Here is a 15,360-nt window from a genome sequence, read left to right on the forward strand (position 1 = left end):
ACTTTGATGTAAGGATTCTCTGTCACTGAATAAGCACAGCACTGAAATTCTCAAGGTGTCCAAACTGAAATGCTCAGTATCTGCTTGTCAATGTACTTCATGTTGATAAACATTTACTGAGAGCTCTACTTCAAATGTGAATTTGTATGACAACTGCAAATCTGAAGTACTGCCACAGTTTGGACGCCAAGGTCTCAAAACAGGCACGCGGAAAATGAAGAACGTAGTGAGTGATAATCTGTGTAAAGTTCTCTATAAGGGGTACATGGGTAGAAGCTTATGCTTTATTTCTCAGTCTGGTTCACATGATCAGTTCTGTATACTGACCACAAAAGATGTTTTAACATTTGGACTACATAAGCATTTGCGCATACAGTCTCACTGACCTCATATACAGACTATAAAGCTTCGGATACTATTCTTTTAATACAAAAATTCACAATCTTAATTTCATAGAGTTGGTTTCCCCACATAATCATTCAGTTGCCTTCATGATCTTTGATATTCCTGCAGTCCTTCCTCCCAAAACAAGTATCTTATCAACACAAAGCTCAAATGTTAAATCTCTGTGCCAGATGTTAAATCCCTGTTCCTGCTGAGCACTGGAACTTTTAAAATTTTTGCTAGGTTTTTTTTTTTAAACACATGCCAAAAGATACACTTTTCCATAGTCTCCTTATCAAGAACAGATTTATTTTTTTCAATTAAGGGTCAATCAGTTCGATTCAAATAGTGGCTGGACAGTAAACTGAAGAGAGAGAAACAGTTTATTGTCATGGGAAGTGTTTAGCAATATTATTAATTTCTGATAATACCGGTCATGTCATGTTAGTCATATTTTGAAAATGGAATACCATCTTCAAGCTTTACAGGTAGATGTAGTGAAAAGATGCAGTCTTTTAATTGTTTGCTGTAGACCTCTCTGTGCTACCACAGATTCAACAGCACGGTTTAGGACTGAGGAAAGAATCAACTACAACAAGGTTGAAAGTGAATATCCAGAAAGTATTTGAAATACCAAGAATGATGATGAAAGTCCCAAGCTTACTAGTTAAGATGGCTAATTCTTGACAGCTTCCCTCAGAGTCCCTCTTTTAAATAATTCCTGACTATAAGAATGAAAAATTACAAACTGCTGTACTAGAATTTCTAAAATACTTGCATATGAAGCAGTACAATATCTTCCTTTATATTTTACTGGCTACAGTGATTATTGGTTTTGCTTTTTGCTATATCTAAATCGTTGCCTGTAAGTTTAGTAAAATCTGCTGATTTAAGCATTGGTTTTATGGTATTATGGTTATAATGTATACAGCTTCACATTACTTTAAGCACTTGTCACAAAATGAAGAGAAAGGGGAAAATGATGACAGTGTAATTGTGTACCACAGCTGCTAGTGCTTCCCATGTGACTAAACAGATGCATATGAAGACCATAAGTAATCATTAATTGCTTTCCTCACTGAGTAGAAATTTTTTTAGATAATAGACTTGCATTTCATTGCTTTGTCACATAGGAGTGTTTAATGAGTTGTATTTCAGACCACAGTGAACTGAAAAGACTACATATAGAATTTCAAACAACATGAAAACTTGTTATTGATGTTGTACTTAAATGGCACTCGGAATATTTTAGCACCTAGAGAATATGAATATACAGAATATGCAGCAAACTTGAAAATAAATTCTGAGCTGGAACCAAAATAAGTTTTTTCCAATAACGATACTAATCATTGTATGACTATTGGGCCAAATTTGGATATATGGATGTTGATTCATACCAGTGCATAGCAGCTTCAGTAACTTCAGTGAGACAGTGAATGTTAGTTGGTGTGAACCTAGTTTCAGATGTAAACTAGCACAACACGTTTATGGAGTTCTTGTTCCTTTTTTTTTTCTTGTCAGCAAGTGTGCATAGGTTTGTGTAACAATTAGAGGGAGTCTTTAATTTGTATCAAATTTCCCTGAAAGACACAGAAAAAGGTAATGGTTTGTGGATTTCTGAAACAGACTTTTGTTTTGGTTTCTTCTAAATGTTTGACAACTGGAATTTTGCACTATCAGAAAATCTGTTTATGGCTATTTATATGCAGTTAATTGGTTGTTCGTCCATCTACAGCACGTGGGGGTTTTTTTGACATTTTCAGTGAATAAAACCTTGAGGCCTTTTTTTCCCTCCCCTTTTGGCTCACTTAAAATCTGTTCTTCTGTCTTTATTGTTCACAGTTGGTCATCAATGCTGCATTGGGATTTGACACATTTGTTGTTATGAGACACGGACTAAAGAAACCAAAACAGCAAGAATCTGGTGATTCATATTTCAACAATGCCTCTGGTTCTTCTGATCTTTTGGGATCATCACTCTTTTCAAATATCCCTGGCTATAAACTGGGTTGCTACTTCTGCAATGATGTTGTGGCACCAGGGGATGTGAGTAGAACCTTATGCAAATAGTGATTATATATCTCTTTTGTTGTGACTTGAATTGTATTTCCTTTAAACGGTGTTTCATAAAGGGATTTGTTTTATGTTGTTGTACACAAGATTAAGAAATAGTTCATCTTTTATTTGGAGGATCAAAGAAATTAATTGCACACAACTAAAGGTGTTTTGTCTAGTAGGGCAGCTAGTTACTTTTGAGTTACTTTTTTCTTTCCTTTAGAATTGTCTATCTTTGTAGTCCACCAGGGATCGGACATTGGATCAGCAGTGCACAGTCAGTCGACCTGGATTAGCCATGGTAGCTGGAGCGCTTGCAGTGGAATTAATGGTTTCTGTTTTACAGCATCCAGAAGGGTGAGTCATTTCTGGATTGGTGTTCAAAAGGTGTTCTCTAAGAAATAAGATTTATTTAATATAATCTTTTGGGAGAAGGAGGAGGAAGTACACGTCAAGTAGGACAACTCTGTAAGGTATAACATTGCCTGTAAATTAAGGTAATGTATAGCTCGTATCTACTATATTAGTGTAATTTAACAGTGTTTAAGAGAGAACTGATTCATCAAATTTTAAGTGTTTATCTTGGATGTTGGCAGTTTTTTCTCTTTCTGAGTTTAAAAGTAGAAAAGTACTGAGAATATTTCAAAAGAAGAAAGTATTCCTGTTAGTGGATTTTGGCATTCCTTTGCTCAAGAGAGTGTTTGAGTGTAATGAGGAGCTACCATAACTACGTATGTTACATGAAGAGCTTCAAGATAAGCCAAGTATTGCAAAATCTTATTTAAAATTAAGTGGGTTTCATACAGAAATCACTGTGAAATTCTGAAATCTGAAATTTAGGCTTGTTTTCTGTCTTTAAAATCTGTGAAACAAAAAGTAAATTAGGAGTTGGACATGAGTGTATGTTACAAGTCTCTGAGACTGATTCTGAAAAAGGGTTTTTATATTCCCATGCTGAATCTTAGTTACTATGAAACAGACTTTCCAGATATGTTCCTTTCCAGATTCTAAACTGTAAGCTGTAACAGAATGTCTTAAAGCTTACTGGAAATTTTGACTGTTGAGTATGTCGTCTTGTTCTAATTTTCCTTCTTGGATTTTTGGCAGTGGTTATGCTGTAGCCAGCAGTAGTGATGATAGAATGAATGAACCGCCTACTTCTCTTGGACTTGTTCCTCATCAGGTAAATAACTTGTGAGTAAATGCTTTTGTTTAAAAGCTGGGAACTGATATAAGGCAAACATCACAGACTTTGCCTCCTTAACAAAAACATACTATATGCTGATTCCATTCCCTGAAGGACTGACTCTCCATGTTTGTTTAAAAAAAAAATGTTAAAAATAAATAAATCTCTCAGAGGCCAAGGTAGTTGTGTTCCTGGCATTGTGTCTGTCCTACTTGTGGGCACACAGTTACTGCTACCTACTTAGCAGGAATTTGTTTGGAACGGGCAGTATGTGAATAAGGCAACCTCTGACTTTTCTGTTTCCCATCAGAGGTGACAGGATGAGCGTCTCAAAGTTACTTTTGTTCGCTTTTTAAATCCCTTCCGAATTAAAAATTCAAATCCAGCCAACTCCCAATTATTGTGGTTCTCCAAAATATTCATGTATATCTGGTGCAATACAGCAGTCTTTGTCTTCTTTTCAACCCAAACTCTAGTTACAAATGTGTTAAGGATACTGTTTTTCAAATTACTGGATAGATTTGTTTTTGTTATATTGATACAGTCCTTCAAAACCTGCATGCTGATCTTATAATCATATCTCCTGTGATACTATCAACGGGGATTAAAAGTACTCTGTGCTTCTTTCTTCATGTTGCTGTCTGAGTGACTCTGGATGCCTCCATTGTACTAACAAATCATTTATTTATTTATAAGTGGTACTTTTAGATTCTATTGGTATTAATTTTTTTTTTGTGCCAAGTATGAAGTGTGATTCCGAAACAGATAAAGCAACTAGTATGTTGTCTTCTTTGCAATGTCCAGGTAATCACAGGGTCGTTGTGACAGTCTATATAAAATTAGTTTAATTTTGTTTATAATTTTATGTAGTAACCAGTGTTTACACATGGGTCATTTTATACAATGAGGTGCCCCTAAGTTTTCCCTGGGTTCTCTCTCTTCAGTAATCCCGGAGTCGCCCCAGTTCTCTCTCAGGACTCTCTCTCCCATACCTCTGAAGTTTTTCTGCTTGTTGCTGTGGACACTGTCAGCTGCAGGATTGGTGGGGAATATCCAGTCCTCGACTGGCTGGTTCAGATACCCTCAGGACAAGGCTTTTGTCCTTGCTGGCTCTCATCATCTGCTCGTCTGGAAGGTTCTTGACAATATGCAACTTTGGCACTTTCTTGACAGTTCCCAACTTTGGCACTGATTGATAAGTTTGTGACTTTCACAATGACTGACAGGTTACTTTATACCTAAGTTACTCCCTTATCCTGTAGGGTTATCTGTAGTTCAAATGCTAATGCTGTTGTCAGCCGGGCCCAGCCTATGCCAACTGCTGCAGTATATCTGAGGGAGATTTTTTGACCTCTCATGTCTCAATAGGAAGAAAAAGCCAAATCTAAATCTTGGTCATTTGATGATCCAGGTACTCCCTTATGATTTATCTTTGGAGAAGTTTTTGCTTTCTTAGTTGAAAAATGAATGTAATAATTTCCAGATAGTTCTCTGTAATTATCTGAATGTTTCCTGTGATCATATGGGATGGTAAAATGAAAGTGATTTTTACTTATGTAGAGTCAGTTTGTTTTGAAAAATAATGTCAGTAATTTTGATGGTTGAATCTTTGTGAGTCTTATACATATACAGTGACTTTGTTTCAAAATGGTGACAGTGCTCCAGACCTCTGGAAAACATCTGTAATTTCAACTTTCTCTTAACATCTAAAAAGGGATAGTGAAGAAGTAATACTTTTTTTTCCCCCAACAAAAGCTAGAAATATTACATTATGTAGTAATATTTTTTTTAGAATATTTCCCAGTAAACTTTAGAAAGTTTGCTGTTTCTACTGGAAAAATAATGATCTCACAGTTCATTTATTCCTGATGATGAGAATGTTAACTGTCCAGTAAGTCCTGTCTGATTTGTCTTATACCCCTATATGATTTTACTTGCATTATTGTTCTGTTTTGGGCTATGCTATCAAATATGGATTTTAATCAGAAAACTTTTAATTATGACTTCTGTCAACCCTGTATCTGTTTTCACATTTACATGTAATGATTAGACATTCTAACACAAATATAAGTTTAGTAGGTATCAAATGAAAATCGACAATTGTTTTCAAATATAATCCTTCTACAAACTGCTGGTTCCTCTTAGCAGTCCCTCATCTAATAACTCAGTGAGTGCAGTATTTTCGCCAGGGGTGTGTGGTTTTTTGTGTTGTTTTTTGTTCATTTGGTTAGCCCACTTGTGTGGAAAAAGAAGAATAGTAATTAATTAATGCAGCAATCCTCTTTATTAAGAAGGTATTCCTTTGTGGATAATAACTGCTGCACACTCATAGTCTGTCATAAATGAACTGAATTTATTTCCAGGAAGTGTCTTGCAGTTCCTAGGATAACAGAAATACAAAGCAAGGTGGTATCAGAAAGACTTGATTTTGTTGTTTTTCCTTTCTTTTTCTGGGTGGGGGTTTGGTTTAAAAATGACTGTATTTTTGTATTCTAACATTATGTATGGCTTGGTGTTTCTGCAAAAATACCTTAATGTTAATACTGTTTAAATTGCTGTTGGCTTCTGAGGTTTATGTCATTGCAACTGCTTAAGTGTGTGGAGTGCATCCTGAAAGTATTTTCCATAATAGGCTTCAATATTAACTAAGGCATTATTATTTGTATTGCAGAGCTACTTAAGTTCTGTTCTTAGAGACGTCTCTTCGTTGTAGTAGGCCTGTAAAAGCACAGAATAAAAAAGACAATCAATACTCCAAAGAATTCATAGTCTAAATGATCAAACCCTGCTGCAAAGTGTTTTGTGTTATCTCTGTTACCATAAACAATGGTCTGGAATTTAAAAATTACGTATCAGTAGTATCATATTAACAACATGATTTCGGAATGCATGACAGTTAAGTTTTCAGATTATATGTTATAGAGATGGGAAACAAAATGTGTTTAGCCGGTTATACCATGACTTTTTATTTTTGATTGAACTTTGCAATCAGAGAAGTCAAACTCCAGGTGGTGCTGTGCCTCTATTTCTGTTTAAATAGTGTTGCCTTTAGATAGTTGGGCTATTATTTCTATATAGAAAAACAGCAATATATATTGAATATAAATTTACTACAGGTGTTATTGGGGACCATTGTGTTAGAACAGTATGACCCTAGGCATAGCCATTCTTTATCTCTTTATTGAGGTAGGATTTTTGAAATGTTTTTTGTAATTGTAAAATAGTATTGTAATTTTTTTGTCTTACAGATCCGTGGATTTTTATCAAGATTTGATAATGTTCTTCCAGTCAGCCTGGCATTTGATAAGTGCACAGCCTGTTCAACCAAAGTAAGTCTGAGTTTGTCTGTACTTTATATGTACAGAATGGTCTTGGATCTTGCTCTAGGTCAGTCTTGGGGTGCCAAGGACTGCTTTGTATTTGACATTTTCTCTTACTTCCTTAGGGCTTGGAATCTGTGTTCTTACTTCAGCTAAAGTTTCTTTGCCCTCATACCCTTCTTATTTAGCTGTTTTCCAAATTTCTTTGGCATCACCTATCAGCATTCTATCTGCACATAACTATTCTAGTCAGCTAAAGAAACCAAGCAGAGATTAGGGCCAACACATTTCTGAAAAGTTTTAAACACTGTCAGTATCTTCTAGCTTTTTAGGAAGGAACAAAATTGGTATTTTTTTTTTAGTTGTTTAAGAAATTATTTCTGATGTCTGATAAATAAATGTATCTTTTTAGCTTTCTTGAACTTAGTATTGCTACAAATATGCCAAGCTGTCTAAATTTCTGGTTTATGATACAAAACAAACATGTAAAGAATGCTTAAGAAAAAAAATCACTTCCATAACATGTCTTTATTGAAAAGACTGTTTCATTTTGATGCTAGTGTTGACAGTCCTGAGTCACCTAATAGATTTACAGCTGTTGCTTGGGTCTGAGCTGTGTCTTGCCAGAACACTAGGGCAGCCCACTAATGTGTCTGTGTGAGGCCTCCTCTTCAGTCTTGGACTGTTTTCCTGTACTGTGGCCTTGAAAAGTTTTTTCTGGCAAGTCTTCTATGGCCATGTAATGCACATTCAAGAAGATTTGGGATATCTCGATATGAAGATTCAGAGGTTTTTGACTCATGATTTGGACTGTTTGGGAGTGCCATTAATTTAGTCCACTTTTATGTACCTTGAGACTTCCTGCAAGAAGTTCTTTCCGTTCTTTTTGCTGCATTTGTCCTTCTTCTTTTCAACAGCTATCAAAAACTCTTGAGGCACTATCATTTTTTTGAGGACTTGCACAATTTCTTCTTCCACAGTACATCTGACAAGTTTTGAAGGACTATTAATATCCATTTTCTCCTCAAAAGTTGAAGCACTAAACTTAAAGCTGCTGTTATTTTTAGAAACATGTATCTACCCTCTTGAATAGCTGAAAGCTCAGCAGTAGCTAAAACTTCATGATAGGGGAGCCTGAGAAATTAAACTGTTGGAATAAGCTTGTTTCTTTTTCTTTTTTTTCTTCGATCCAGGACATATTGATATGTAAAAACATACATTGATGTAGATAAATTAAATGCAGGTATCAATTTTTTGTTAGCAAATCATTTCCTCTTGGAGGTCATTTTAAGAGAGCCCTGTTTTACATAAACAGACTTGATGATTTAATAAAAACTGACTTGGATTTTAGCAGCTGTGCTATTCCCAGAGAGATCACTTTTCATGTGGTTTGGGTATTAAATTACTTCTGTGCTGAAAAGGTTGCTTCATTGGCGCACGTATTTCCTTACAGTAGAAACACAGCATTTGTTTACTTTGCTAACTTTCTATTTATTAGCATAAGAATATGTCACCCTGTATTATCTGGAAATCTGATGCTAATACTTTGAAATGACAAATCCAATTACACTTTAATTGTAGTCTCTATGTTGGTTTGTTGCTGCTTTTAATGCAGTGATTTAGCATAATTTCATCCTCATCTATGTCAGATTTACTGTAGATTCAAACTGAGCACAGGAGAGACGTCGCTTTTCTGATATAATTGAATTTGCTGATAACTTATTTTCTTCTTTCTTATGTCAGCATTCTCTCTTGAGCTCTTGTCACTCTGTAACTCTTGAAACATAAAACTAATGAATTAGGAATTTTTAAAAAAATTCCAGTATGTTCTTAAGTCATCCAGTACAGCTGGATGACTTAGGAGAAGCAGCTAATGAACTGCATGTTTAGAGATTAGATTCCATTTCAACTCACAGTCATGACTTCATTTCTTAGTTTTTGAAGCTGAAGAGACCAGACATCCAAGCAGCCAGCTATTCCTTACCCAGAATTGTCCTAAACAGGCTGCATGCCAGAGAAGCTTCCCACAGGCAATTGTTCAGGAATTTTGGGATGGTCGCAGCAGGAAACCAATCTATTTTTATTCTGGGCCAAATTTTCCTTGTATGATTTCCCCCTCTGTCTTATTCTGGTTCTGCACAAGCATGTGCTAGAATGGAAAGTATCCTCTTTCAGAGCTAACGGCACTGCACTGCCAGTTGAGTAGTAGGTCTGAGGAGCACTGTAAGCTCCTCTGATGTGCTTTCTCTTCCATGTCAAACTTGCTCTGTTACTGAGAAGGGAGAGTCCAAAGTTCTTTAGTGTAGATATTTATTTCTAATAACTTCATTACTTACAGAACAAGAATGTTAAGCTTATTACTTACTGTGCTAATTAAGCTGTCTGTTTACCCTGTTGGGAGCAAAATGAGAATACTTTCTCATAATATTATGGTGAGAAGCGTTACAATCCCTTAGAAAACTAGAGTGGTAGAGTGTACTACCTGATCCTTGTAGGCAACTGGCTAAAGCCTTGAAACATCAATGTTAAAATATGTATCTTTCTTAATGCAAAACTGCCAGTGTTTATATTTTAATTAAGGTAATGAAAATTTTCATGCAATTGCTCCTCCCTCCTTGTGCATCATGGAATGAACCAGGAAACCTCATAAATTCAGAGTTTAATGTCAGAAAAGTCATTGTTACTAACCAACTTGGATATACGCCCCCTCTGCTTTCACATGTAATTCACAGATCTTATTTCCTCCAGAGTTCAGATTTACTGTCCATGTGCTAGAAAGCTAGCTTATTGTCCTTAAAGATAGTTCTCTCCTTCCCCTACTTATATTGTTCTGATGTGTAATTAGCTCTACTCTCAAATTAAAAAAAAAAAAAAAGCAGCATAAGTATCTCTACTAATTTTCAAGTTCTTTCTCAACTTTCTGTTCAGTATGCTGAAGAACTGAGCTGCTTAAGTTAAATTGTAGTTTTTTCACTACTGAGTAATTTTGCTGACTTATCTTTGAATGTTTTTCAGTTTCATTGCATTTCATGAAGGGGTAGACGCTAGTATCAGGGATGGTATTCTAGGCACTGTTACAATTTCTGTTTTCAGTCAAGATATTTCCCTACCCTTGCAGATGTTTTCCCTTTTTAACATCCCAGGAATACATTAAACACTTTTGCTGTGACATTTAGTAAGTGCCTGTGTTGCATAAGTTATTTATGAGTGTTTCAGTTTTGAAATCTATCATCATGTAGACATAACAATGCTTTTATTGTTCTCATCTGCTAACTGCTTTGCATGCATTTTTACTTTAAATGGTTCCACTCAGTTATGACAGTAACCTGCACTATTCAGTAATTTACTGAATTTTTCAGTGGAGATAATTTTAATTTTGATTCCAGCAAGACCCTTCGTATTTGCCCTAGCTGCATTGAGAAAAAAGTTCATATTTGCTTTCTCCCAATAACAGCATATTGCATGATCTGTCAGTGAAACTTTTTAATCTTTTTATATTACACACCTCTCAATTCAAGTATTGTGTTGATGTTAAATAGAGATGTATAAGTCATGGGGGGGAAAAAGCTTTGGTCTTTCCTGTGCTAAAAAAAGCTAAGTCTTGCATAGCTTGCAGAAATGATGGAGGAAATGGGGAGAAATGTTTGTCCTTCAGGAATGAACACTGCAAAAATTTAAAAGAATGTTTAAAAAGAGTTATTTCTGTAGCTGTGCTGTAATACCAAGTCTATGTAACTGAGTCCGTTTATAACTCTCCTTATTTCCTGAATTTACATATGTTAACATTTGACACTTCTATGTACAGTGCAGCCTCTGTATTAATATTGGATAGATTTCATTCAGACTTAAAGAACGCATCATTAATATACCTAGGCATATTTTCAGCATATTGAGTTAAATGTGATGATTTTCTTACTCTTAAGGTGGCATAGAAATTTGCTTTATGATAAGTGACCTACAGAAATTTATCACTTCTGTTTTTCCTCTTTGAAAAAATGTCACTTTAACTGGGGGGAGCAGGAGGAAGAATTATCTTGCCCATAACTTTTGAAATCTCAGTCTTTACCTCTCTGGATATAAATTTTAAATGGGGTGAGAGAATAGAAATAATAGATATTTTCAAAATTAGTCATGGTGAGGATGGTTTTACTGCTGGTTGCCTGAAAGATGCGCATTCTTGAAAATAATACCTGGTCTTACTATTTCAAAAATACTGAATTTTTATTATAAAGTCACCAAAATATAGTGTAGATTATCCCAAGTAAAAGGACACTAACAGAAGGTGTGGTGTGTACCAAGAGTGCCACATCACACACTAAGAAAAGATGACCACTATGATGGAATTTTGTTCCCTTAGAGGAGGGCAAATGCAATCAAGAACCCCAGAAATCTTAAAAGTAATATTAACTTTAAACATTACCCTATTTTGTGAACAGAGAAGAGGGTGTGGAATCAGCGGTATATTCAGTTTTGTGCATTGAAGAAGGTGGGGAGGTGTCTGTACAGACAGGATGGATGATAACTGAAAAATGGAACTTAAAAAAAAAAACAACACTGAAATCTAATATGGTGGGAGAGAGCTCGTTATCTCTGTCCTATATCTGAAAAAAAATACATGATGTTCATGAAGTATGTGCAGTTCAATGGAGAAGTTGTCTTGTTCCTCCTTGCTTAGACCATCGTGATGACTGGAAACATCATAGCTGATCCCGTGTGAAGGCAGTAGTGCCACATGAACTGCCCTGCACGTAACAGCTCCACAGGAAAGGTTGTAAACAGAAGAAACATGGGGAAAGATAGAGCATGTTTATGTTCAATCTTATATCATTTACCAAAGTTCAGAAAGGAGGTTGACATTCCCATGTGTTAGCACTGTTATGGCTAGATTGTAAGAGTTACAAATGCTGAATGTTTTGCACCAGTTATTCAGCATTGTGAGATGCAGGTTTATTGACACTTAGTAGATAACAGAGGTTGTTGACACCAAACAGCCTCCCAAAGTCAACAGAAGAGAGGATTTAAAAAAAACCCAAACAAACAAAAAAACCAAAAAAAAAACAAAACAAAATGATGCTTTATCTTATGGTACTGAAGAGAAATAAGGATGTTTAAGAATTCAGACAGATCAGAAGAAGGATAGTTCAAAACGTTACCCAATACTGCTGCTGGCATTGTTTACTTGTCCTCTTCTCCCCTCCTCCAGACATGATAATGCTAGAAGCCTTTAACAAACAATTGCTTTTAGCCATTCTATTGTGTCTTCATTTCAGTTTTTGACATATCTATGAAATTGTTTCTTAATCAATTTATTGTTTTGTTGTGTTTTCTTCAACTGAGATAAATGTAGCAAGTATAAAAGAATTCAGGAGACTTTTTTTTTTCTTTTTGTCTACTCTTATTCTCTGTTGTAATTTAGTTGGAGTTAGAGCAGAGACTAATTTCTTGCTGTTATTACTTACTGTTTCTCTTAAGGAGAAGAAACTAGTGTGCTTCTCCACACAACAAATCGGTAAGACGTTATTCCATTTTAGCTTATGTTGTTGATGTATTTTCTATATCAAGAACTGACATGGTTTACAAAAAGTTAAAGATCAGTTTGTGTCTTGTGAGACTAAACCACCAACCCAAATATTTTCACATGGCTGAGGATTTGTTTTGTGTTCTGGGCTCTGAGCTCTGAGAGGAGGATGCGTTTTCAAAACTTCTGACTTCAGGATAAGTAAATCGTAGCTAGCAGCTATATGTGCAGTGTCAAAATGTTTGTTTTGAGTGTGGGTGTTTGCAACTGTATTTAAATGTTGAAAACTGGAGGTTTGTGTCTTTCATGTTTTGCTGAGCAAAACCAGTTTTTATTACCCAGCCCCCTATCCTAAGATAATTGTCTTTATTCTAGCCAATCCCTTTGCCTCTGTCATGTAAGACTACTTCTTCCTGGATAGCAGATGCAACCATCAGGTATCTTGGGGAGTTTAAATACAATTTGGCATAGAAAATGTGTTTAAATAACAAAGTAAAACAGCATTCCTCCCCAGATCATTATGGTTTGTCTTCATGGTACAAGGAAGTAGATAGCTAAGGGTTTTAGGAGCCATTCTTCAGTATTGTGTTCTTTGCAGTGGAAGTTTTGAACTCTGCTGATTAAATCATTAAAAAGGTTTCTTGAGAGGGAGAGAGAAAGAGGAAGGGAGAAAAAAAGAACAGAGAACGTACAAGTCTCTGAAACTTGTTTTATTCCCTCTTCCTTTTGCTCCAGAAAATCAACAATTCTGTTGTTACGACTTTTGGTTTCAGAATAGCAAAGTTGCTAGATTAAGAATCCCTTTCTAGTAATAAGTAACACACTTTCACCCTTCAGAGAAGAAAACAAATGATTTTGTTATTCCATGTTTCTTTTATTTGGTGAATTTGTTAAGTGTTTCCCGATGTTTAAGTGAAATAGCATGTTGATTTATGCTGATGTGGCAGCGTACCATGTTAGATAGCAGAATCAGAGCTATGTTGCAGAGAATCCCAGAATTTGGTGCAAGCAGCAGCTGGTGTGACTGACTGGTCCATGGTATTGACTAGTTTACTTGTCTCCAAGTTAAATAGCATTAAAAGAAGTAAAAATGTTCCAGTAATTGTTCAGTGATCTTAAATGGATGTAAGATATTAGTCTAAGCAGTTGTAAGGGGGAGGGAGAATGGTTTATGAAGTCCATCTTAAATAAAAGTCTGTATTATCTGAACTAAAAGAAAAAACAGAATTGGTTGAAGTCTTTAAGTGAAAATGCTCAGATAATACAGTTTCTGCACCATGAATAAAATTAGTTTCCCCATTTTTAAGTTTAACTAACTTTAAAATACTGGTTTTAAGGGGAAGGAGAAACCTGCCATTGTTAAAAACAATTGATGCGTATTTCTGACAGGTTGTATTTCTGTTGCATTTAAATTAAATTCTATACATCAGGAGGTTTTTTTGGTTTTTGTTTTTTCAATATTTCTTCTTCCTCCAATTCACTTACATTTTAACTACAATTAGTACAAAGTAAAGGACTGTCAATCAGTAGGAAAGAGTATCACCACAGTGTTCTGCTTGAACATTGACATGTTCAATATCTAGCTGTGTCTAGAACACTGGTTTTTATTATTTATCCTAATGGCAGCTTAATGCTGTCTTGTCATCTCTCTCTGAAGCTGTTACAGAATTTCTTTTGTGTCAGTAAAAACAAAACAACTAAAGTACTTTGACTTAAAATATATACTTGCTGACAGACTTTCATGTAAGAATTGCAAAAAACAAGTTGGAGAATACTGAACTGGATAGAAACTAGGAACATAAAATGTGTAGGGATGGTGTGGTGATGATGCTCATCCTACCATAGTTCAATGTAGAAGCAGTTCAAACCTAATCCTGTAGGTTGCCATTTGGAACTCAAAGGGTCAGTTGTTCAATTTGCTGGATATGAGTAATTTGTAATTGTTCTTTTTACTTCATAAGGTTTTTGCATGCTTGTAACCTAATGTGTTCTATCCCCTTATTTATTGTTCAGTTATTCCAAGGATTCAGTGCATATTCATCAAAAGAAATATAGACATAGTATGCTTCATGTCTGCCATTTATGCCTAGAATTTTTATTTGTAAGTTGAGGAATCACTTTAAGTAAAAAAAAAAAGCCCACATGTTCCTGACTGGAACATATACAATTCTTTAATATTAGTGACAATTAAAAAAGTCATTTAATGACTGAGACAAAATATTTGTTCTTACCAGTTATGTGCAAAGAGTGCTAATTGTCAGTTTTTAGAGTGTACATGAGAGAAACTTGAACTAATTTGAAAAATAGGCAGGGTTACGTAAAGTTTCAAGTCTAAATCCCATGAATGAAAATTTTCAGACATACAAGATTATGGTCCAAAGCACTATTTTTGAATTGATAATTTTCGTAAACAAGTACTTCAGATTTATATAGTGCAGCACTGTGTGCATTTGACAATTTTGGCCATAATTCGACCTCTCCGTATTAAAAAGTAATGCCAACATGCAGCAGTGAAAGAATGGGAACACATCCATGCTTCTCTCTTCTATGGTCAGGTCTTCTAACAGTTGTCTCATGGAATTGGGTGATGATGTAAGAGTCTGATTATTTTTTTACCCCTAATCTTTATGCAAATAGAATTTGCTTTATTATAATCTCATATTTAAATTATGCTAAAATGTTCGATTGTGATATTTAAACAATGTGTCGTTTACTTGTATTTGCATTATATTTTTAATCTCATGAGATTAAAGGGACGGGTGCTGCATCTTTTCCCAGATACTAATACCTCCCTATTTTTAACTCTTGTAGTTTTTTCTTTTATGCTTTTCTGCATTCTTCCCATTGTGGTCTTTGACAGGAGTTTGTCTACATCTATACCTATTTTCTTTTGTTAA

At 35.1% G+C, this 15,360-nt stretch overlaps 1 protein-coding gene across 13 annotated transcripts in view; it reads left to right on the plus strand.

Annotated features, from left to right (window-relative positions):
* Window positions 1-15,360, plus strand: part of ATG7 (autophagy related 7) — a 114,942-nt gene that overhangs the window by 26,072 nt on the left and 73,510 nt on the right. For 7 of the 13 annotated variants that reach the window (XM_074836621.1, XM_074836623.1, XM_074836627.1 and 4 more), the window contains 4 exons: window positions 2,227-2,430; window positions 2,681-2,796; window positions 3,547-3,622; window positions 6,874-6,954. In XM_074836621.1, coding sequence (XP_074692722.1) covers window positions 2,227-2,430; window positions 2,681-2,796; window positions 3,547-3,622; window positions 6,874-6,954 — 477 coding nt within the window. Of the gene's footprint in view, window positions 1-2,226; window positions 2,431-2,680; window positions 2,797-3,546; window positions 3,634-4,569; window positions 5,016-6,873; window positions 6,955-7,862; window positions 8,009-15,360 lie in introns of those variants that run through there. The other 6 variants (XR_012624753.1, XR_012624754.1, XM_074836628.1 and 3 more) reach the window with 4 other exon arrangements.

Source organism: Strix aluco, chromosome 11, assembly GCF_031877795.1.
Source record: "Strix aluco isolate bStrAlu1 chromosome 11, bStrAlu1.hap1, whole genome shotgun sequence".
Lineage (NCBI taxonomy): Eukaryota > Metazoa > Chordata > Aves > Strigiformes > Strigidae > Strix > Strix aluco.